We start from the raw sequence: 26,493 nt of genomic DNA, 5'->3' as shown, positions 1-26,493 counted from the left end.
TTTTGTTTTGTTTTTGTTTTTTTTTTTTTTGCTATTGGTTGTTGTTGTTTTTGTCGCCATTGTTATTTGCAGTGTTCTAATTTGCGATAAATATATTTGCAGAGTGCATCCAGAACACACAAAACGATCAGCATGCAACAGAAGGCCGAAGAGGTGAGTTTGACTTTATAGCAAATAAATAAATGTGTGTGTGTGTGGGTGTGCAGACTAGACTCAACAAATGAGCAAAACAGCTGTCCCCAACATTTGCTGCTAAATGCATCCTGCGTCGCAGCATTGTTGTTGGCCAAATGCCATGCTGCCAGAGCTAGAGTGCAAGTTCAGCCTTCCTCGGCGTTGAGCCTGCAGTTGCAGGCTATGCTGTGCATTGAACCTGCTATTGTTGTTGTTGCCACTGGTTCTTATGCCGTGACGTTCCATTGACTGCCTCCGACTAACACCGCCACCACCGCCACCACCACCAGCATCATCATCAGCAACAGCAACAGTATAGTAACGGCCTCATTGTAAATTGTTTTGTTTGGCTTTTCATTTAAATTTTAGGTTGGTTTTTTTTTTTTGTGGTATGCTACTTTTATGTTTATTGTTTAATGCTTTTTTCACGCCTGTTTATTCGCGGTCTTACACACATTTTGTTTTTGTCATCGGCGCCCTGTTTGCACAGTTGCTCCAAAATTTGGCGCTTAATTAATTGTTGTTGGCTCTGTTGCTCTCTTGTTTCGTATCGAGAGCAGGCGGCGGCCTTTATAGTTGTTGATTAACAGCTAGGACCTAGAAGGCTGCGCCGCCAACAATTAACAAAATCAACATTATTTTTTTCCACCCATAAACTGAATAAACACCACAAACGTACGATTATCAATGTATGTATGTACAAGTATATGTAGTATGTGGCTGTATCGGCACTCTTTCTTGGCATTGTTTATAACAATTTTTTTGTAGCTATTGTTGATGGCTTGCTGGCTGGCTTGGTTCGGTGGTTCGATGGCTTGCTAGCTTGGTATCTTGGTGGCTTGGTGGTTCGCTGGGTATCTGGCTACCTGGCTAGCTGGCTCGTTGCTTGCTACTTTGTTGCAAGGCAGCGCAGACAAAGTCAAAGTCATGGCAACATTTCAGTGAAATTTTTTCAACGCCACGGCCACGGCTTTCTTTATTATTGTTTGCCAGTGTATCTGAAAAAAAAAAAACAGAAATAAACTTCTTTTGTTTGAGTCGGACACTCTGTGCACATAATTGCCATAACACCCCTTCCTCTGCCTCCTGCCTGCTCTTGCCGTCATTCGCATTCTGGCTCTGCAAATGCATGGCAAATTCGTCAGATTTTGTTATTTTTGTTTTTGTTTTCTTTCTTAAGATCACGCTTAGCCTCCCAAAAAGTGTGCCACAAATGTCAAGTTCGATAAACAAAACCAAGAACAGGCAAACATACATATGTACATACATACATATGTATGTATGTATGGGTCGAAATGAAGCGGCAGTAACAACCATAATACAGCCGTCATTAACAACAACAACAACAGCAACAACAACAGCAACAACATGCGAGAGATCAGCATAAATCAACAGCTGTTTTTACAACTTACTTAGCGCGCGTAGCCAAAAACAATAAAATTCGAAAAAGCTGTTGTTGCTGCTGCTGTTGTTAGGCCCAAATGCTAAGTGTTCGGACGATAATGGTCAGAAGCAGAGAAGACGGAACCAAACGGTGTCCCCAACACACGGCGGCCAACGCAGTTGTAGTTGCAAGTAAAAGTCGAAAAACCTGTAGAGCACACATCATCATCTTGTAAGATTGGGAGCGCCGGAGACGGCGCCGGGGACAGCGACTGTCCATGACCCAAATAAATGAAACGAACGAAAATGCTTCAAGAATTGCGCGATTGCTAAAGCTGCCACTGATTTAACAGCTCCACAGCACAGTGGAGCGAACATTCAGATAGTTACGCCCCATGCAAGGTATACTATCTACTATACAAGTATTTATGTATTCTTGCCAGTCAAATTCAAGTGAACCGATATGAAAACACGATATCAGAAGGTACCTGTGCGATTATATGATCAGTTGCAAAATGTGTTCATATATAAATCAATGGTTTATGATTCCCTCAAACTCATAAATATTCTATTACATGATAAAGGGGCCTTATCCAGTTCGGCGAATCGCACAAATTTCCCAATCACTTTTTAACTTATAGTAAAATAAAGTCACAAGATTTTGCTATACAAATATATGTATGCCTGGGAAAAAGAATTGCATTTGCATTGTTCATTTAATTGTTTGTCTTCATTTATAATCGATTCACATAATTGTCAGAAAACTTGATTTCGTTGCATAGGAATGCTAAGCAAGGCTGTAACTTTTCTGTAAAACTAAACTCAACTCTTTCGTTACGACTTTGGAGACTTGCTGAGCAAACCAAACATACTCCCAGCTAAATAATTAACGATGATTCTTCAAGTTTTACCAAATTGTTGCTATCGATATGTTTAATACGCTACTTATTGCAAGCTTTACAAAATAACGGAGCTACCAAAATGTTACTTCGCATTTTAGTAGTATAGTAGTATACGTATTGGGAATCCTAACAAACCAATCGCCTATCGTTATCAGACTGGCCGCAGCGGAATTTATTATTCTTCCGATTGATTGCGCTGCTTTCTAAATTTGGGGTGTGATCAGCAGAACTTTTTTTATGAACTCTGAGCTAAAACAAAGCAAATCATACGCGCATATAGTATGTACGATATTTTGCGTTTCACGATTGCTAAATAAGTTGACCTAACCTAGCGCAATTTATTTATTGATAACTAATAATAATATTGATTGTTGCATATAAAGTCCGATTTCCCACTCACTTTTTGCAAAATACTTGTTTATTAATTCATTAAATTGTTATTATTTCCTTTATTTGACAATTTCTCAACCTTTCTTTGTTTCAATATACATATTAAGTATATATATACATGTCCAAAGTACATTTTTTATAAACGACTTAAGACCTTCATTAAATTAGTGATATATTCCATCGACTGTTTCAGAATAGAGTTTGAACTTTTTTTTACCTCGCTTGCTTCGCTTCAACATCAATGGGTACATAATTGCTTTGCTACAATTTCCCATTTGTTGTTAAAGTGAAAGAAAATGAGACTCGAAATCACATTACACATATTTACTTTTAAAATAATTAATGATCGCAATATGCTCTTAATTGAGAGATATTGTTGTTCAAAGTAACTAAAAAAAAAGTGTGAGTAAAGCACCTTGGGGTCGGGGTCACCAAAAAAAGAAAGAGCCAACCAAACAAAAAGATTTGAAATCGGAACCCCATAAGCTGCGGCTACAGCTTTCAACTGTTCTTCAGTTTATTGAGCATTTGCAACCACTGTAAATGGCTGAGATCTCTTGTCGGCTGAGACTATCTAAACTGTTTTCTTAGCTGTCAGTGAAATCTAGAGGCTGCGAGCAAATGGAACATCATCGGGTCATATCCTATTAATCATGATAGACTAGGATTAGTCCTCGGCTGACTCCCACCACGCCATGAAGTTACGTTTTGGGCGCCCAAAACCGGTTAGAATTTTATACTTTGTGAATTGTTGTTATTATTTTTGTAAGGCTTGTTTTGGCTCTAGCTACAAATTTCGCTTTTTTCGACAATTTTTTTCACTCTTCTACCAGTTTTGTGGTTAAATTTTCGCCGTTTCTCAATTGAAAGTAAAATGCACAGCAAACTGGTCGAAATAATACTTATGTATATACTATAATAATAAAATATATTTATATTTGCCGCAGAAGGCACTTGGGATAAGGTGCGATTAAAAAGAGCCGACTCTTAAATCAATGCAAATCAGTTTCCACCTCTAGTAGTTTTAGCCTTAAACTTGGCATCGTTAATGTCTAAGACCCCGTTACTCTCGGCTTTATCGGCGTTATGGCTCGTTGTAGCTGCCAGCTGAACAAATGTTGTAAAAATGTAAATTAAATAAAAGAGCAGCCAAAAAGAAGCATTGCCGCCGGCCGATGATAATCATAATAATTAACAAAGCGCAAAGTGCGGGCCGCTGCCAGCTACTGTCGTAGCTTGTTAGCCCAGAGCCAGAAAAGGCGGGAGGGAGGCAGGGAGGGAGGGCGGAGCACCATCGGAGCAATCAAAGCCAAAGGCGTATCGGAGCTAAGAACTGAACTCGACTCTAATTACACACACAGCTCACAGAGCACGAGAGACATAGGCGGCATGGGCGGCTCAGCTCAGCTCTGCTCGGATCGGATCGGATCGTGGGGTACGAGCGGTGTCAAGGGAACTGAGCAACAAAACGTGCTACAGCAACAACAACAACAACAACAGCAAACCAGCCGAAAAAGATGCCGCTTATTCAAGTATATGTACACACTCCTATAGATGTATATATGTATATATATACATATATATAAGTTGGTTTGTGTGTATGGAAAAGGCAAACAAACGCCAAAACGCAAAGTACGCTAAACTTGAAATTTTGTCGCTCGTCGCCTGAGGGGGGGGGAGGAACGCGGGAGAGCGGCGTGTGACGTGTGGCGGGCGGAGGAAGTTTGGGTGATCATCGCCGCCTGGGTCATTGACAGTTGACCCTTGGCAAAGCCGCCTGAAAATTTGACTTGCGCGCCTAAGCATTTGGAGAGAAACAAAACGAATGTTAATCTTCCATTGGAAGCTGGGAACTGAGAAAAAGGCAGAAGGCAGCGATCGCAAGTCACATCTGTATTTTGCATATCTCCAAAATCTATATTATTAGATTTATTTGTAGTACTTCTAATAACTTCTTTTAAGATCTACAGTTGCTTTACTTTAAAACGAACATAATGCCAGTTACAATCTATAATTGCATTTACTCCAATTGATTGCGATACGTAGATCCTTAATCGCCGTAATTGAAGACAAACATAGTGTAACCAGTAATATCTTTAAGTTAGCTATAGAATTTGCCGAACTTGGCAACTCTGGTTAGGCTCACTTAACAGCAGCGGATCAGAAATATCCATGTTATAAATACTTATTCAAGTCAAGATTTCAAAAGCAATAAACTATAAAAATACAACAAGCTCTTAAGTGCAAATCAATTTAAAAGGCTATCTAAGCAGACCTTACTTTAATTGATATTAAAATTAAAAGCAATGGATATTGAAAATGCTAATTCCTGAAAAGAAGTTGATATTCCAGCATAACATCAATCGAAAATGTTTTGGTTGTATTTGCATAACTTCCCAAAAAACCCGTGTAATGTTACACGGAAAAATGCACCGCAGTGTGAAATCGTAGTATTGAAAAATACAATCAGTGTTGGAGAATATTATAAGAGTTGTCTTATATAAAGCTATTCACCTTCCTGAAAACAGGAAAGGTTGAAAGTTCTTCAGCGTTGCAATCTGTTGAAAAGTTTCGAATAAAGAGATGAGAGAATAGAAGCTAGAAGTGTTTCAAGATGTTCCTCTTCGGCTAGTTCGACTGTACTGCAATGCCGTTTCAATCAGTTCCGTTGCGAGTACAGATGCTTCCCCCTTCCCTTGTCCCCTTTTTTCTCAAAATATCAAATTATCATCTTCTCTGTGCGTGCGGCTTTTCCGAATCACTTGAAGCACTCGACCCCAGTTGCGACCTCGGCGCAGCTTTGACTTTCCCGCTACATACCTACATACTCGTATACAATGTATGCATGTATTTATGTATTTTTATAGTATATACACCTGTTGGCCTAGCAGTCTATTTGTCTAGCAGGCTATTCGTCTGCTATATTGCCACAGTGCCTGCAGCTGGGGCTGTTGGGTGCGCTTTGGTTATACGACGAGTGTGATCGTAACTCATAAAGCAAGCCCATAAACACAGCTCAGCAAACAAAAAGAAACTGAAAACTCCAAACTGAATAACTAAATATTATGCATCATAAATTTCACCGCCAGCAACAAAAGCGAACCGGTCCATGGATGCTCGCAGTCGTTCGCTCGTTAGTTCTGACAATGAACCCTGGGGCTCCGGCAAGGTGTAAAAAGCGAATGCTTACGGATTACGAAATCTTTACTTGCATTAATAAAGTAAACAAACGGCAAAAAAATAAGAGAAGGGAAGAGAAGAGAGGAGAAGAGAGGAGAAGCAAAGCATACACTATTTAGTTGGAAATTCAAATGGGCTGGGGCTGTTGAAAAGTGAATGTTGGACGACCGTTAAGCGCGACCTTAACAGGTGGGAGTGGGGGTGAGGTTTCCCCTGCAGTACGCGCATGCTGCTTAGAAAAGGCGAGAAATCAAATAATAATATCAACAAGAAAAATGAGAAGAAGAAGCAGAAGCAGAAGAAGCATAACAATGCAATTTTTTCGAAAGTTTTTGAACTATTTCTTACACGGCATGTCGCAGACAGACCGCCAGGCAGGCGCATATCCAACTAATTGAGCCAACATTTACCGTTGGTTGCCTGCTTTAATTGTTGTTGTTGTTGTTGTTGCTATCTCTCAACTTGCAGGCTTGATTCAAACAACAACAACAACAAAAACAGAAATAAATGAAAAACACAGAAATCAATTTGCCATAAGCAAAAAACCATGTCAAGTCAATCAAAGTGAAAGAAGTCGTCACAGCAACTAAATATTATAAGCGCGCCTGCGATTATCTCATAAATACTTACACACACACACACACACACAGATATACACATATGTATGTAGATATTCGATAGATGGAAATGGTGAGGTATCGTCGCGACGTAACGTTTTGTTTCCCAACTAAAGTTAATGCGCTGTGGTCCGCTTGATTGCACAAAACATAATTACTAACAAATAGGCTGCAATTAGTAAATGATTTCATTTGAGCCGCCGTTTCTTGTAAGCGATACACATTTTGTAAGCTACATTGCTTTGGCTATAATGTTGTTATTTGTTGTTTTTATCGATGCACAATGTGATATTAAAATCGAAAATTGATTTCAAGCCTGACGTAATGATCAGATTTTTTGCCCGTAACTGGGGGGAGGGGAGGGGAGATAGTAGAGGCAGTGCTTGAACAGTGATTGTGAATCGATATGGAGGGAAAAGATAACATTTTCAATTTCCATCGATGACAATAACCATAACATCTGTGGGTATAAGTAAAAATAAAACCAAAAAAGAGAGCGGGAGGAGAGAAAGCGGAAGGTGGATAGAGAGAGAGATTTCAATACTCAATGGGTTTAAGCAATGTACAAACATTTTGAAAAGTTTGCATCCACTTCTAGGGGGATTTACGACCATCAAGTAAAAAACAAACAAAAAGTCAACCCAAGTACAAGTATACATACGTGTGATTCATTAAAAACCTATTGAAAATATGCAGAACCTGATCAGAGATTGGTTGAACACATCTCAGAACACATGAATACAAGTGCATATGTGCTAGAAATGAAATGCAATTCAATTTTAAACAATGTCTCGCACTTGAAATCAGTAAAATACTCCAAATTTATTTATCTACTCTAATGTATCTGCATTCAAAAAGAACTACTTCAGTAACTTTCCCACTTTAGTTAGTTCTAATCTGACCTTAATATAGCCATACTGCGGAACTATTAATGTTATACACAATTTATTTATAACATATTATAATTTATAATTTAGATTAAATATAATTCAGTTATGGCATCGTCATTCATTTATTATATGTATTAGCCCTGTTTGAACTCCAACTTCTAGGAGATTAAGGCAACAAAAGCATTCCTAACAGCAATATTTCCACTTACTTGTATGCAACTACCTCGGCATTAATGTTCGACTAGTCAGTTCTTCTCTAATGCCTTTTGATTGGAACTTAACTTTAGCCATGTCCCCGATTCCTATACTAATACGAACAACACACACGCATTGTATACTCTCATTATACCCTGTACCCGTAGAGTAAAAAGGGTATATTAGTTTTGTGCAAAGTATGTAACATGCAGAAGGAAGCATCTCCGACACCATAAAGTATATATATTCTGAATCAGCATGACGAGAGAAATCGATCTAGACATGTCCGTCCGTCTGTCTGGATGAACGCAATGATAACGAAACTATAAAAGCTGGTATCCAGATTCTCCAAGGTCCGAGAGAGGACGAGTTTATTGTATTTTATACCTCATATTCCTCAGTGTCAGAAGTTTACCTGGGAACAGGGTATTTCACTGTCGGGCTTGCTCAACTGTAGCGTTCTCTCTTGTTTTCTCTTCTGTATTTCCCAGCTTCAGCATCTCTTGAGAGGGTGCTGCTTTATGGCTTACCCGCAATTTTGAAGCTGTCTTTAGTCGTAGTCTTAATACGATTCTATCTTCTATTTATTTATAGTCCATAAAATATTCATTCAACTATCAGGTGTCAAGTGTCAAGTCTTCTGTAATCTTTTTCTGCCCCTTTTAAGCCAAGTTTTTGAGCCAAACATATGCTCTTAGCCCAGTCCAAGTCTATGCTTGGCAATTTTCCCAACCATTTGCATATACTCGCACTTCTCTTCAGTCTCGACTTTCTTCAACTCTATATCGAATAGCATGCCGATAACCTTTCCACAATAGGCTGCTCGCCCCGCGGCAATTCGCATGCCAACCTTAACCCATTGGCACATTTCGCTGCTCCCTCCCTTGGCCCCCCTGCTGCCCCTGCTGCCCCTCACTCGCTCATTAGCCTGCCACACACTCTCTCTTTCAATTAGCAATGTGCGGGTCGCCTACCTGGGGCGCAGCCAACACCTGTGCGTGGTTTTCACAAGCAAAGGCGGCATACGACGGCATAAACAATGTAAATTGCAAAAATATCAATTAGTTAAAAAACACGAGGGAAGAAGAAGAGGAGGAGGGGGAAAAAGAGCTGTTATTGTTTGTGTTTTATGTTGCATGTCAGGCCGCTGCGGGTTGTGCCTGTTGCCGTCTGAAACATTTTGTTTGTGCCGCTTGCAAACATTTTGTGCTAGTTTACATTTTTACACGACAATGCAACAAAAGAAATACTGTTGTTGTTGTTGTTGTTGTTGTTTCTGTTGCCGCTGATAATTTGTTGCAAATGAAGTTTGCCATTGCTTGGGTTTTTGGTTTTTCCTTTCGCACTCAAATACGAACATTTTCTTTCTGATTTCTGATTTGAAACACAGGTGTGCGTATTGAATGCCAGGGTTGCCATTCCAAGAAAAATATGCAAATACATGCATACAAACAGACATTTGAATGAATGCAACGTCAAGTGTCAATAGCATAGCGCATCGAGACAGCGAGTAGACAACAAAAGCGTGTCGGTGTCGCATTTTTTCCATCCAATGTCTCTGTCTCTGGGAGGCAACAGACACGGAGGCCCCACAATGGAACCGCCCCGGTCCCGGTCTCAGTCTCAGTCCCAGTCCGTTCGACCACGCTTTCTCCAATTGAAAAGAGCCGCACATACTTCATATACTTGCGATCACATTTACATTAGATATTCATGTTTATGCCGACTACTATATAGCGTGGAAGATGCAACTCCAACTCGACCGATTTGTTATGCTTGTGCAAGAAATTGCAATTAGCAAAACCCTCCTCCAGTTGTTCTACTCGTATGGCGCTTCTTCCTCTGCTCCTCCATGCCTAACACTAAGCGATACACATACATACACACTCGTATGTATGTAAGTCAAGGCTATTTTATATTATTGATAAGCCCACAAATACAAACAAACAACAAAAAACAAACACCCTGTTTTTTGATTGTTTTATCAATATATATACATATTGAGGTACACTATATAGTATATAATAAATGCACTTAGACGTGGCAACGATAACACCTGTAGCCATAATTTACACTCTCCAACACTCTACACACACATACACGTGCGTATGTATGTAAGTATCTATGTGCTATTTAGTGCAAGCATGCACAGCTGTGTGTAGATATTGAGGTCAATCTATCAATGTCAAGTTCGATATGAATTCCCAATTAATGAACCCAATTAGCGTAGAAAATGTATTTAAATACACATAAAAGTTTGAAACTTTTAAGCCGCCTAGTCTATGTTTCTTTTTTTTTCCCTCAATTTATATTTTTTGTGTTCTCAAAACATAGATTTTGAATAAGTAAATATTTAAATATTAACAATTATTAGGAAATTTATTAATCAATTAACATGACAATTATTAGAATTTGAAATGAAACAATTTTAGTGAAATGAACGAATTCCTCGAGTTGGCCTCCTTTTGAGCCACTTCAGAGAAGTCAGAACCCGCGTCCTGGGAACCTGGAAATCAGTTTCCACAGCTTTGGTTCAAGCGATCCAGGCAGAGATCTAATTGTCTTGGCTTGTAGGACGCGAATCCTACTCAATGGTGTTTTGAAAAGGTTTTTATACAATAGACCTTTATTGCGGGAAAACTCGGCGCTAAACTAATTCATTTTTAGAAAAAAGAGTCACATAATCTGGAATCATCAACAGCGTTTTGTCACAAATGTTCTTTATTTAAAGATGCAAGTATTTTCTGGATACAATTGCTTTAGAATACACACATATTTTGTATCCTCCATTTGACTATCATTGCATTGAATTTTTGTAATTTGTTTAATCGTCGAGTGCTTCACAAGTTGTTCGTTTCTGATGTTTCGGCTCTACAGAATTATAGCAGCGCTTATCTAATTTGTCCCACTATATTATTTTTATTGTCAAATAGCTTAATGACCAGGTAACCTACTCAGCTGTTTTGCGAAAAGTCGATTCTTCAAATGTTATATTTGGAATAATATTTCAATGGTGTTAAGCCACACGTTTCTGTAATATCACTTTTTTAAATTCTGTGTCCCATTGGTGCCCGCTAAATTGTGACTTTACTTTACTTGTATTTCCCATTTCTGTACAAGCTTAACAGCTAAGTGAAAAGACAGAAATTGTACGCAGATCTATGAGTCTATCTGCTAATCTGTATCCCAGAACAGTAATCGCTAAGCTTTTAATACGAATCTATGCACTAAATAAAAAATACAGACCATCAGATACTTTATCGACTCATCTACTATATCTTTTGAGGAAGTGTTGCTTTAGTTGCTATGCTGTTTGTATTATTTGGCTTTGTGTAATATTATTCCTATAATAATATATAAAAAAGCATATAGTTTAACTAGCGTACTGTGGATTTATATATGTTGATGAACTCAACTATAAATCGCCTTTTTGATGACTGTTGTGCAATTGTTTTACGACTGCCGGTTGCCTCTCTTAGCTGATTTGCTCATAGGGCTAAATATTTCGAGTTACAAAGTTCCATGTCCAATAGAAAAGATCTACCAGCCGGGCGAAAAGTTTGGCTTTATCTAATCAATATTTTAGGTGCCTGCCCATGACTTACATACATACGTGTAGATAGAAATGGGTTGTGGCAAAGAGCGGTCATAAAGCTCTGTAAGATTTATTATTTATTTAATTATAGGAATGATAGACGCGCAGAAATCTTCCTGATAGTGGTAGCCACTAGAAGTAAGTGTGTACTATAAGTACATACTTGTATGTATGTTTGTCGCCCTAATGGTGCTTTAATGTCATGTGGAGCACTGCCAGATAAACCCTTAAATCAGGCACTGGTGATGACTCAGAAGTATGTGTGTGTGTGTGTGTGTGATTTCGCACCGATCTATTGGAAAGGAATGTAAGCGACACCATCACCAACACAATTGCCATTCTACAAATGTACATGTGGCTATAATTTATATATTTTTTACGAGTATTTGTATGAATAGCTAGCTTCTATAAATGCTTATATCGATAAGGAAATGATAGCTGATAATTGTTATCAACTACATTTTTTATTCTGATTATTCACATATGTACACATGTGCATAGTATCATATAGCGCTATATACAACTAATCGCATCTATGACTATGCTTACATATAAATGTACTTTTATTCGCAAGCGCTGGGCAAAGGGCTGCATATAACTGTATTTTACATGCAGATAATAATGCTTGGGACCCTCGTAAGAGACATACAGTATATAATAGAACCTACCAGCTAGTACCCATTTATCATGCTCGAAGGTTGTCGCCAACTTTGTCATCGCAAACCGCGCCAAACGCCTAATGGCCAAAAGGAAACTAGATAAGATACTTTGGCGCTTCGTTGCCGTTGCCGTTTCTGTTTCTGTCTCTGTAGTTGCTCGAAAAAAAAGTAATTGAAATATTTGCGCTAATTACAAATTGGAAGTCGTGATTCAGGCAGTGGAAGCATATACATACGAGTATTGCTTTTTCGCTTTCATGACCGAACATGTGTGCTTTTTTTTGCCAATAGGATGCGGGACATTACCCCAAAAAGTGCACATAAATAGTATACACTGCCCATGTATATGTAGTATACGAGTGTACGCAGTTACACAATGCGAAATAATAATAATAATAATAATGACAACAAATTTGCAAATGACGCCCGGACCGATAAACTGCTGGCGATAAGAAACGCGCAGGAAACGCGCACGAAACGCGCTAATGGCAGAAAACGTCAAACGCAAAACAATAAACAAATATTGACAACAACACTAACAACAGACATGCAGACAGACAATGGCGATCGGACTTGGCCGGCCCCAGAAGTGCGGCCCGCTATGCTTCTTTTTGTTTTTTGTTTTGTTTTATTTTTTTTTGTTGTAATATTATTTCTTGCCTTCATTACTACACACTACTTGTGAATATTTTTTCCACTTTTCTTGCTCGGCCTGTCACATTTGTTGAAATGAAGCCATTTGCACACAACTTCCGTTGGTGAAGGCGCCAACTGGGTGTCCCATGCGCTGGGGCGATGGGGCAGAGGCGCGCAGTGGCGCAGGGGAGGAGGGGCGGAGGGGGCTTGCGGGCGTCCACGACATTTGTATAACAATGATTATGCTGTTGTTGAACGGTTGAGGCATTACACTAAGTAGCTTGGCAGCGCCGTCGTCACAGTAACATAAATATATACATATACATATATACATATATGTACAGCAGTGACAATACAAATACCGATTCCCAATGAATTGAGAGGTCCGGGGTTCGAACTCGACTCGACTCGACTCGCTCGTCCCACTCCCCTGTCCATTATTTGCATGAAAAAGTATGCAAGAGTCGACACAGAAAACAAAGTTATGTGCATTTGCATGCGGCTTTCGCGTAATTTATTTACCGACTGATTGTGACATGATTTGCCGTTTCAGTCTTACCTCTCTCTCTCTCTCTCTCTCTCTCTCTGTCTGTCTCTCCCCCCTCTTCCCATCTTCGTCTCCATGGTCCACGCCATTGGCTCAGTGGGCAGCCAGCATCAGCATCAGCATCAAGGCTTTAAATTTGTTTTAAAGCGTGGGAACGCGACTTCAAAGCGACTTAATTAGAAAGAAAAAGTTATTGTTTTAGGTTTATTGTTATCGTGCCAAGAACTCTACACACAACAATGATATTTATAGCTTGATGACTAGTCTAAACTATACACTTATTTACTATATATAATTCACCTCAGAGCTATTCAGCCTTTTTAGGAATTTTCTACTCGTCTCAGAGAAGCCGGAACTTCGCCGGCTCCGTTATTTCGTGGAAGGGGAAGAGGTTTTAGAATGCCATGCAGTCGCATAGGAAGTGCAAGATTTTTTCTACTCTCTCTGTCCTCACCTTCCGTAGCTGGTGTCAGGCATGAAAGCCCTTTACTTGGAAGCCAGTTATGGCTCAGACTTTTGCCATAAAATATGCTTCACTTGAGTGGCAAAGTACTAGGAATCTGTAGCAACTACTCGTTGGGTTTGTTTTTTATTTGTTACTTAACCGATAATTGGAGGAGAAAACTTGGAAAATAACTAGTGATCGTTTATCAGCTTAGCTCTGGCGGCGTATACTAAGCCAGGGGTCATAACCAGGCCAATGCCATAAGGGGCTCGGATCGCACAGTTCTGGGAACCGTTTCTCTCGTCATGGGTAAGATCCCACTCTGTGTGATATTTGAAGGAAAATCTGTCAAGAACAGTCAGAATGAGATGTTCTGAGAGCAGCAATCAGACTCAAATAGGTATTTGGGTATCTCAGTAATAACTAACTTTAAAAAAAGAATAAAATAAAAAAAATTAGAAATTTGCCAGCTTAGCTTTGTCGGGCAACTTTCAATGGATTCTGATTCTAACTTCTATCCAGAAAAGTGCTCTACAGCTCAATATGAGTGGTTTGTTGGTTTATTTAGAATAAAGTACATATTAGAAATGCCTGCAATTAGGTAAGTAAAGAGGCTGGTCCTATATAAAACTTCCTTAAAATATCCAAGTACTTGTCTGCTTACATTTTTGTTCTTCAGCTTTTCAGCTCTTCATTAGAAATAGACAGAAGCAAAAAAAAGTATTCTGACAACAATTGACTTATTTAGAGAGACCATTCCACAATCAATATCTATATGCAAAATTCCGAAAAAGAATTGCGAATGAAATTGCTGTCGTGAGGCTGGTTCTGTATAAAACTTCCTTAAAATATCCATAGCTCCCATCCAAGTACTTGTCTGCTTACATTTTTGTTCTTCAGCTTTTCAGCTCTTCATTAGAAATAGACAGAAATAAAAAAAGTATTCTGACAACAATTGACTTATTTAGAGAGACCGTTCCACAATCAATATCTATATGCAAAATTCCGAAAAAGAATTGCGAATGAAATTGCTGTCGTGATTAGATCACGAATTCAGAATTTCCAGCACAACTAACCGAATTATTTTCGTGCCCCTACACTCAACCAATGCTGGTGTGTTGGTTTGTTGGCATAGAGTGTCTTGGCCACATTACTACCACGTGGGTGAAAGGCACTAACTGGCTATGAAATTTTCACACCAGTCGGCTCACCTGCCAGGCCGCCTGACGCTTAATATGCAAAACCTTTCACAAAACCCATGCCCAGTAACGATAATGATAATTTTTACGATCATGCTAATAGCCACAATGCTGCAGCAACAACAATAGGCGGTCGGTCGGGCAAAATATGACGCGCATAAAGTGCAGTTATCGTGTGTTAAAGACATCTAAACAGTTGACCGTTTCTCGACGTGGCTGGATGGATGGACGGACGATGGACAATAGCCAGAAGCCGGCACAGTGGGTCGACATCGTTTCATTCACAGACCGCTGTCTCTGCCTCGGCCCATTCATTCGTTCATTCATTCATTCGCTCGTGCATGCATGCATGCATTCATGTGACGATGAGCTTTTTGTTGAGCATTCAATGACTCGTTGAATCATTCAGTGGCTCGGTTGGGGGTGGGGCGGCCAAGCATGCGATAGCCACTTCAGGCGTGGTCGAAACCGTAAGTCGTAAGCGGCAAGCGGTAAGCCGTAAGCCATAACTGTAAGCTCTTGGGAATTGCCAAAACCGTTGGCTAAGTACTGCGTCTGGCCAACACTTTAATAGCTTGAATTATGTCTAAATGCAGCTTGTCTTTTGTCACGTCCAACGGTAACAAGCCACTTTCTCGAGGTGGGTGTTGGTATACCCATTGACATAAACATTAACTTCAAGAAGGGGAGAGAGCACCCATTAGTTCATAAGCATAATTTCACTTTTCTCGATGCTACAGCTCACGATTAGAAAACGGAAAAAATATAGTAGGTATTGCATTACAATTAGAAAACGTATATAGTGTGAGTAAAAAGAAACGCATACAAGTATTTTAAGAATTGCCATATTTTTAAATTGTAATGAGAAGAGAATGGTTCTATTTCATCAGTCAAAAGTTGCAATTTACCGTCTATAGCCAACTTAATAGATATACTTGTACTTGTACTTGTATTTATTAACAAGTGCAATCAGCAGCCGCCATATCCATTTCCTGTCGCTGTCTAGCCCCAACGCAACCAACTCAATCAACTATGCCTAAGTACCTTGTATCTTTGTATCTCATTCATTATAGGCAGACACAGGTAGAGGGCCAACAAATAAAAATAAAAACACAGAACGCCTTCAGTTGAATTGTCTGTATTGCAGACACACGAGCATACTCTACTCGTACTTCGTAACAAGCAACTCTTTCAATAACAGGCCGCCAATTGGGGAGGCAGACAGAGGAACGCTCTACAAATATTTGCGCCGTTCCACACACACAATTTGCTAGTTTTTGGCGCTTTGTTGCGGTTGCGGTTGCGAACATTTTTCAATTAACGCCCAACGATGATGTCGAGAGAACAGGGCCAAGTCAAATGAAACAAATGAAACCGAAACAAAGTTTTAATTATAAAGAACAAGGGAAGATATATTGCAAGTCGATGTTATTGTGAAGAACAAAAAAGAAACTGGGTGTTGCACAGATAGCTCGACAAAGATGTACATCGTGCTCGTATAAGAGTATGTTATAGAAGTCAAAAGGCAGGGCGTCGCACTTACATGCCTCGCTAGGCACGAGCGTGACTCTGAGCTCTAGCTGTATCTGCTACGTGCTGTATCTGCCACATGCCCGCAGCTTTGCCGACTGGGCCTGAACTGGGCCTGGCCCTCTCTGCTCTGCTCTGCTCTGCTCGGCCACGAGTAGTATCTGCATCTGTCATGTGATGCATGCGCGGTATCTGCGGCCATAACTCAGACGCGCATCAAGTTCAAAGCACGGCCACAAGCGCTAGGTGTAGCTTCTACCATCAAGCTGCAAATGTATCTATCTATCTAGCTTATAGTTGTAGTATATAAGCCAGACTGTTGCAATTCTCCCTGCCGCCATTGTCTCGCCCAGTCTTACAAATCTTGGCTGTCATGTCAATGGCCCAGAGCTCAGAGCCACCACTTGGCTCGCTTGCCACTGACTGCATCAGTATGCAACATCAACGCTAACTTTGTCATCGTCAACATCGTCATCATCGTCATCATCGTCATCATCGTCGTCATCATCGTCATCGTTGTAGGTGACATAATGCCAGGCCACGCACGTTTTCTATGTCGCTCACTCGTGGCCGACGCTGACGCCGACGCCGACGGACGGACATTGGCATGCAAAAAACGCACCAAGCATTGCAGACCTGACATAATCTTTCCAAGTTTCGTTTTCTTCCTCTTCGTATCCCATTTATCTATGCACCCGGACTACTAACAATCTGGTGTGTGGGGAAACAAAAAACCTTAAAGCAGTTACCCAATTTCCAGATAACGCTCGACGTGTGATCTACATATGGGTTTACCCTAAAAATTAGCCATCGCTCTAATCGCCAATACTCGTATAAGTACGCGGAAATACGAATATGAGCTTCGAATGTTAGTCATATTGTTAGAACGCTATCTATCCATCAATTATAGCACTTGGGGCTTTTTCTTCCGCACCAATATTTACAGACTAGTTTTAAAACATATTATTTCTATGTACACTTAACTGAGCAGATAGTCTTGTAATGCTGAAGGGCGGAACTGTTGATATACATGCGAGTACATAGAACGAAACATTTCCTCTAAACGGTATCTAGACAGCAGAACAAACCATGTTTTGCAACAAAAATTCGGAAGAATGGAAATTGTTAGACTTTCGGGTTTTTTTCAAACCATCAATGCTGAAATAAAAAGTTAAAATAATTGTAATTGTAAAATATTTTTGCAATGTTTAAAAGCAGCTGAGAATAAAATCTCCTCCAAAACGAAAAAAAACGCACAAATACGACCAAAATCTATGTTTTGGAAAACGTTTATTAAAATGGGCGGAATTTCAAATCCTTAATACCAGTATAAGTTTCATTTTTTCTTTAATATTCAATTGACGAGCTCTGCCCACAAATTGTAATGTTGGCGATGTCAGAACATGATCCTTTTTTAAGTACGATATTTTATAAATAATATGAATATAGATTCAATTCCATCTCATTGAGTGGAACAAAAAAAATTCAAAATACAAGAAAAAACAATGTTGAATGTTAAATACGGTTTGCTATTTGTTTTATTTATTTATTTATTTTATGTATGTCAACAAACATTGACTGTCGACATAGGAGGAAAATATGTACAAATTATAAAAAGCATCTTACAAGTATAAGCTAGAAAAGCCTAAGAAGTAGAAATCTATTCTAATTACAATAATATCTAATTAACGCCCCCGACCCGGTGGGGGAATAATATTTGCCCTGCGGCTAACTGTGCTTTTAAACAACGATTGCGCTTAAGTGCCTTTTAATTCTAATGTTTGCACACAGGATACAAAATTATGATATGATATGCAAGTTATATTGTTGTTGCTTCCCTTTATATTTAATGTGTTTTCTATAGTTCTTAAAAAGTAATCTATCATCAAATATTCCATTGAAATCTGAAAGAAATTTAAGAAGCTTCATAGCTGGTGCTGTGTTTAACTTAAAAGCCAGTTGCCAGCAAACTTCAAAGTTCTCACAAATCTCTGCCCAAAAATTACAAAAAAAAAATTTAAAGAAAACAAGCAAAAAAACGAATGTGGAAAATCGCGTCAGCAAGCACTTAACTTAATTCTCTTAGCTAGGTCAATAAAACTGAGTAGAGAAACAAATAAAACAGCACACACACACACTCACACAACCCCACACAAAATGTCTACGCGGACTCTTACCAAGCCTTGGGATCTGAAGGCAGTGCGTGCAACTTCGTGCCACATTTGGAGGCAACAATTCACATGATGTTGAGGGCAAGAAACTAAACTGCGAAGTGTTTTTTGTTGTCTAGTCTCTTTTGGGCGCTGATTTGTTCGGGTCACGCAGCTACTATATCTACTATATGTTTAAGTAAGTGCGTGTGTGTGTGTGAAAGATCACGCAAACTAACAAGCGTGACTCTGTCATCGTTGGCACTAGTGGCGCCCCTCCACCTCCCCCTGTCTTTATCGGAACGCACATTTGATTGCATTATTGCCTGTGCCGCTTATCGTAAATTCATTTTGCAAAGAGTGCCCCAAACGTCCGTCCGTCCGTCCGTCTGTCTGTCTGTCTACAACAATAACGAAAATATTGCCATTACTATATACTCGTATGATAACGAAACAAATTGCTGGATGAAAAATCAAGGCGACATTACTCAGGCATGGGCTACAAATTTTAATTTGGCAGGTGTGGCTCGTTCTATGGAACCTCCTCTGCTCCCCGCCTCGCGCCATTCTGGTCTGCTCGGTTCTTTGACTTGTCTTACATTTCTGCATATATGTACACACAATCGAGTATACAAGTATACGAGTATGAATTGTTTACCAAATTTGTCAGATTGTCAGATTGCTAATGGCACGCCAAGCCGAAAACGTGACTCTGAGCACAGATTTGGCCAAAATGCGCGCCAGCCTCGTACTACCAGTAATAATAGCAATCAGCATAACGGTTTTGGTAATGGTAATGATATGGCGTCATAATTTACACATGTTTCAAGTGCATCCGCTTCAGATACTACTATACTCGTGTATTCAGACAACCGAAGACAATAGATCACGATTTGGGCAAAAACTGGGTTGGCTGGTCGAACAAATTGTGGCATGACTGCACTCAGTATGGATGGAATGGATGAATGAATGAATGTCTGGGATGGATGTACTTGTATGTAGGTGAATGGCCAAGAAGGAAAGAACTTGGGTCGGTCAAACAGCGTATTATCCAAATAATGAATGCTTGGGAAACACATTTCAATGAATTTAAGAAAGCTCTTTTGTTGCTCTCTGCTTTGCAATAACAAGATGGAAAGATAGATAGAAATTATGACAAGAGAGATTAGTAAATAACTTTGTTTTCTTTTACTTCCCCACTTACCTACATTTTATGGGAATTCCTAATTTCCTACAGCTTTTCATATATTCGCACGTAATACTATATAAACCTACAAGTATATAAAGACTGCATAGATAAACCGAAAATAGACCGGAACAAACACGATCCAAATAAAACCACAAAAAACTCAAACACCCACTCGTACTCATACAAGCAGCAAAAAGAACGATAAAATTCAATAAGATACACCTGTACCATCAACTGCCATAATGCAGCAACAATAAACTTCATTATATTCATTTTACGATTATCTATTTTTACGTAATGATAAAACTGTGAGGGGCGATTAATTCCCTAAAATTGTAGCCAGTATATGGCTGAAATATATTTATATTTATTTAATTTGGTATTATTTATTATGGTACAATATCTCAAATATTTTTAAATGTCCTTCTTATTTATGTTTTTATTTTTTATATTTTTTTTTTATTTTATCGACAAACATAGCTGTCGATTTGAGAGATAAAAAGATCAGTACAATACAGAACTTAAACTAGATAACACTAAAGAAAAACAAAGCCTACAGAAATAACAAAAATATCTAATAACGAACCCGACTCGGTGGGGGAGTTTTATTTGCCAGACGGCCAGCTATGGCCCGATTCACAGCAAAGAGTAGTCAGAGACGTTATTAGACCTAACAAAGAAGAAAAGGAGAAGAAAAAAAAAAGAAGGAGTACACCAAGTACCCGATTTGTTAACCCCAAAGGAGGCAGCAGGAGGTGCATAGAATATGATTCGTAAGAAGATCGAAAACTTTTGGGCCAACAAACGCAGAGCAAGTTTATTACAAACCATAGATAGGGTGGTCCATATAGTAGTAGTTTCTTTTTAAAGAATTTTAAAAGTATATATATACATCTAATTCTGTTTCTACACGATAGATTGGTTCCAAAAAAAAGTCGTGTAAAAAAGATATATTGATAATATGTTATTTTGAATCGTGCTAATATATAACATTTTTAATTTTCAAACCATGTTAAATCAAAAGCGTGTAAAAAATACCGTGTAAAAACAGAATTAGCTATATATGAACCGCTTTAGCACCAAAGTCGTGCTACTCTATATTTATTTCGCCTTACGCCAGTTGACCATATGATCGAGGGAGTGGAACGATACCCGTTCGTTTGATTTCTATTCTAAGCTTACCCTGAGTTGCAAGTTGCTATTTAATTGAGAAATTTAATTAAGCACAACTAAAATAAATACAGCCTGCTTGCCGAATAAGAACATTGCTAGCAATAAACATTTCTGTTGCTGATGTCCATCCATCTTGAAACACGGCTCACTTAATCGATTCCCAAAACCACGACTCTTTTGACAAAACTGAAAAGCTAAATCGTATTTCACATTTTTTGTGATGAACTAGTTCTTAGTTGCTTATTTTTTGAGCATTAATAATAAGTAAGTCAGAAGACAATGTGGCTAAGAAAAAAGCAGAAATATAACCGGAAACAATTGTCAGCAAGCATTCGTATTACTCGTATTAGAAACGCCCTACTTTCAACTTACTGTGCAAGTTGCTTTTGATTTGAAATTGAATTGAATACTTGTACTATGTATGGGTCTTAACCGTACCTGTATTGTTAATCCTTGCATATTGCATAATTGTCTGTAGGCCTCCGACTCCCTCCAACGTAGAAATGATTTCAATTCGAGCATTTTTGCTCGCTTCGCAATCATCGATCACCTTCGGTTTAGAGCGCATGAAATTGGTAAATGAAATGCCCCAAATACGTGCATTGGTGCTAGTGTTGGCCACAATGTTCACGATCATCATCAGCAACAGCAACAACAACAACAACAGAGTAACAGCAACAATGCCATATTGTTGATCATGATTACAATGTTAATGCTGATCGCTCGCCCGAAACGACAAGCCATGCTGTGCTGTTTCCCACTGTCCACTGTCCGGTGTCTGTCAGCGTCTGCTCTGAGTTTAGATATTTTGTTGTTGTTGCTGTTGCTGTTGCTGGTGCTGTTGCTGGTGCTGTTGTTGTTGTTGTTGGTTAGAAGTGGATCACTGACTGACTGACTGTACGGGCGGCAACAGCAGCGGGTGTGCTTCGATGTTGCTCAAGTCACGGTCACGTTTCTCGTCACGTTCTGTCGTCGTTGCTTCTGTTGTTGTACATTTCTTTTGCTTAGTCGCTTGCTAATTTTCTTATGCTCTTTATACACACACACACACATATACAGACATACAAGTATATATAGGTATGTGTGTAGGTAGCACTTTATTTCTTATTCTTTAACTTCTCGCATTTCTTTGGCGGACAGCGAAGCTTTGATGCTTGGCCAGCTGCTGAAGCAGCTAAAGCAGCATTTCGTTCTCCCTCCCCTCCCCCACTTCCTCTATAGGCATAGTGTACTACGACTGCTCCTACAGAGCATAGCACCTCCATGTCCAAGTACAAGTATATTATGCCACCTACTGAGGAAGCGACAAAAAATATGCATATTTATGAAGATTCCATTATTTTATTTATTCATTTATTAATTAACTTTCCTAGCGTTACAAGCACAAGATGACTTTTAAGTTAAGTTTCTAAATTAATTTAGCTTAATTTAATTTAGTTACATATATATTTTTTTTAATTCTCATATGCGAGTATTTGCTTGGAATTCGTTTTCAATACCGTGTTTAAAGAGTTTTGTTCATTTATTCATGTTTAAAATTAATATTTCATTTGGATACGCATTCCAGTCAACACCTACTACAGAAGATTCGACATGCATACTTTTAATTTATATTTAAAAGAAACAAGTTACTTTTTGTTAACAAATATAAGAATGTGTTCCCAAAAGCGATCGCTCTTTGCTCAAACAATTTAAAACAAGATGCTACATGTACATACTACTTATAACTTATCAGTTATAACTTCAAATATAAATAATTAATAGTAAATATATACGTATGCAGGAATATGCAGGATCATAAGAATAATGACGGATAAAGTGTGCTCTTATCAATTCACTACAATACGGGACCAAAAATAACAATTTTTTACACATTTTTGACAATTGTTGACCATTTTTTTTTTAAACACCAAGAATAATAGGAATAGGTCCATCCGAAATATTTGTATTTTATGAATTAACTAAACGCTAGGTTATATTTAATAATTGGTAAAGCGGTTTCTTATTTGTTTTGTAGCTGAAGTAGGTTTAGTTTGAAAACTAACTGATTTTTTGAGAAAAATTCAAATACATATGAAACGCAAACTTTTTGAAAAAAATGTTCTCACAACTATTATTTTGTCCAGGTGTGTAGCTTTTTAGTGTCATTGCTTGGCTATTGATCGATCTTCATTCATTCTTCTCAGTGTACTGCTTCTATTCCCAATTCTATGCTTCCGCTTCCCCCCGCTACTGTGGTCATTGTCAATGAACTTTGCATGTCCATCCCCCCCGCTGGCCGGACCCAAGTCTAGGTTAAGGCCCAGGCCATAATTGAGTTTGCCGCATGCAAAATGCAAATGAGTTCAAGACGGCGATTTGCAATTGCGGTAAATTTGCTTAGTGGCGTGCCCAGAGATCGGCCTCTGCGCTGACCCGAGCGCAAGCCAAAAGTGACAGACAGACAGAAAGAAAGAGAGACTTGGGAGAGACAGACAGACAGAGAGACAGACAGACGGACGGACAGACAACAATGAGCAGCTGTCAACTTGACTTTTTGAGACGTCGAGCAGCTGCTGCCATTGCACTTAAAGTTGTTGCCATTGTCGCTGCACAGTGGTACGCAACTCTGCAAATATGAGAAGAAATCAGAGACTGTAATCATTACAAGTGTTATTATAAAAATTACAAATTAATGATTATTATTTAATTTGATTCATTCTCTCACAATACAATGTTTAATTTCGATTTTTCATTACAAATTAACTAATAATCATTATTTGTGAGCAAAAAAATTAAAACTCATAAAATAATGGTTATTCTTTAAGTTTTATTTATTTGATCAGAAATAAACCTCAAGTTCTAATTGTCTCAGCTTTTTTCATAGGGAATATATATACATATATATCGTTAAACAATAAGCCAAGACGAGCCCCTATAGTAGTATTTTGGGCTAAAGAAACATCCTTAAAAAAATATTTTCAGGCAAAATTACAGCTTGAGTTTTACTTTTTGATAAACAAAAATAATCATTATTTGATGAGTTTTATTTTATTGCTTAAAAATAATGATTATTGGTAAAACTTGAGGAAGAAATGTTAAATGGGCTTTGGATGATTCATCTCTCTGCATTTAACTGTATTTAACTGAAGCAATATAAGTATTGCTAAAAATTTTATTTTATAAGTCGATGCACGGATGTTCATAGAATTAGAAATAAAATACTAAAATGGATCAATTTATTTTTAGATTTTACAAATTAATTAGAAATTATCCGACGATATCCGATTTAAGCAATTGCTTGCACGACTGGAAAAGGCTTCCTCTAGGTACTCAGAACAGATGAAAAGGATTACTTGTAAGATGTGATCTTGATCTGGCGATTCAAAAATTAATTGTCGTTTGTCAGCTTGTTGGTCTGTCTGTCTGTCTGAACGTCTGTACTATTTGGGAATGCGCAGAAGGTAGAGCTCGAAAAATTCTGAAAGTAAACAGTTAATGACTTTGTTTATTTATTTTTCATAAATTTCTGTTTTGCTTACTTGTGTGTTGACCACAGTGGGTTGTTGTTGTTGTCCCTGCCATTGTCGCATGTTGCTTTTGCCCACAACAACGACAGCAACAACAACAAAAAGCAGAAGTTGTTGCCACAACATAAAACGGAAGTTTTTACAACTTTTGCTGTTTGGTAATTTGTTGCTTTTGGCCGTTTGGTGGCTTTTGGTCGCAGGTGAAAACAACAACATGGGTTTCTGCTTTTTTTGTTTGTTTTTGTTTTTGTTGTTGCCGTTGTTGTGGTTATTAAACATAAACATACCATTAGATTTGCTACTCCGGGCAGTGCAGCAGCATTAAGTGAAAATCTGCATTTAATTGGGAAACATTGATGAGCAAAGAGTTGTTTTGCTGTTTTGGCGCCTTCATAGGTTGCAGCTACTGCTGGCTTCGCTGCGGCCGCGACGCATGCAACATTATGTTGCCGCTTCGGCTTCATAATTTTTTGCGCATGCTCGTAATAATGCTTAACACGCTAGCCTGCTTAGTGCGTCTAAATAGCAGAGAGTGACGGGGCAAACGACATTGCCGGCACTTTCTAATGCGGCAGCAACAACAAAGCAACAACAGTAACATTCATAGTGTATACGTCATGCGGAAGCAGCAACAACAATCATAATCCTCTTGCTCTTTGTTGGCCCCGGCAGCTCCAATGCGCACCCACATGAGTCGGAGCCGTTGCCGCTTTGCCACTTTTGTTGCCAATACGTGCGGTGACCCGAAAAAGCTGCCTAGTATGGACGAGTAAGTGTCTTGAGTCGTCGCCGCCGACGGCTTCCAAGAAAATTGTCCACACACGACGCTTGGAGACGGGCCCGTGCTCGGGCCTCCATTTAATGGCCGTATTACGAGTATTACGGCTCTGGCTGCAGGGGAAGTATTTAGCCATCAAATGCCTGCTGATTGCGTTTAATCAGCATAAATGCAGTGAGAAATGCTTTGATGGCTCGACGCAGCAGAGCGCAGAGATTGCCGGCAATCCCAGCGGGGGAGGGGGTGCGCTCACACACCAGTGAGTGGTGCGACTGGAGTATGTCAAGTGGTTGTAAGTGGCTTGTATAAATGTTGCGGATTACGACGCAGTTTAAGCAATTAGCATTCCCATTTTATCAGCTAAACGATCTTCGCAATTCTCCCAAACGATCTCCCCCCGCATCCGCTTCCGCTCTCTCCCATCAACTGGTTATCCATGTATCTCTTTTACGATTCTTCAGCATGCAAATGACCATTCGATTTGGGTCACTGTATCGCATGACTGCTATAGCTTAAGACATTCAGCTCCTAACTTATTAATCAACCTAATTAAAACCGACTGCCATTAGATCGAGGCTTCCAAATGAAAGTCCGGCTTACTGTAAGCATCGTTTAATATGTTAGTTAAAGGCGATAAAATAGCAAGAGTATTAACTTAACAATTCTTTTCCAAGAGCATATTTTATGAAATAAATGAGGCATAGTTTTTAGATTATACGAAAGAAGTGAAAAGTGTGCTGTAGTTTCTGAAAAAGGTTGAAAATCGTTTTAGCTTACATCCTTCTTCAAATGAATTTATTCAAGAAGATTCTGTTAGCGTGCTGCTAAGCAAAGCCTTAGTGAGGGATTCATGTCTTTAAATCTTCTCAATCGCTTATTATTGTGTCTTCTTAATTAACTCTTCTTCCCCATCCTACCTTTGCTTTACTCACAACTCGATGTTGCTTCATCTGGAGCTGGATAAATATATTTTTTCATGTAACCATCAGTCTTCTTTTTACAATTCGTTACCTTTTTCTTTTCTGTAATATATCTATATCTCTGTAGTCCTTTTGATTGTTTCTGCTTTTTATTAAGGTTATTATTTAGTTTTATATCATATCATAAGTCAAATGTACAGATACAGATTCGTCCAAATAGTCCAAACCATGGTAGAAGATATTTGCTTAAATTTGGAATACTGTTCTTTTTTTTCGGATGCCACGAAAATATTATTTTCATAATTGATATTCATATTGCTGAAAGCAAACCTTGTAGTTGTGGTGTTAAATTGTTTCACACTTAAGAACAACAACAATATAATGGTATTTATTATTTCTCAATTCTTTTTTTTTTTAAATTGATACGTTTTG

At 38.7% G+C, this 26,493-nt stretch overlaps 1 protein-coding gene across 1 annotated transcript in view; it reads left to right on the top strand.

The window, feature by feature from the left end:
• Nucleotides 1–26,493, top strand: part of LOC115626762 (homeobox protein 5) — a 32,380-nt gene that overhangs the window by 263 nt on the left and 5,624 nt on the right. The window contains exon 2 of the mRNA XM_030522219.1: nucleotides 103–153. Within this exon, the coding sequence (XP_030378079.1) occupies nucleotides 133–153 (21 nt within the window). The 5' untranslated portion in view covers nucleotides 103–132. The remainder of the gene's footprint in view (nucleotides 1–102; nucleotides 154–26,493) is intronic.

The sequence above is a fragment of the Scaptodrosophila lebanonensis genome, unplaced genomic scaffold, assembly GCF_003285725.1.
Source record: "Scaptodrosophila lebanonensis strain 11010-0011.00,11010-0021.00 unplaced genomic scaffold, SlebRS2 tig00000089-arrow-pilon, whole genome shotgun sequence".
Lineage (NCBI taxonomy): Eukaryota > Metazoa > Arthropoda > Insecta > Diptera > Drosophilidae > Scaptodrosophila > Scaptodrosophila lebanonensis.
Note: the sequence above shows the minus strand (reverse complement) of the source record. Positions and strands in the feature narration are given on the sequence as shown.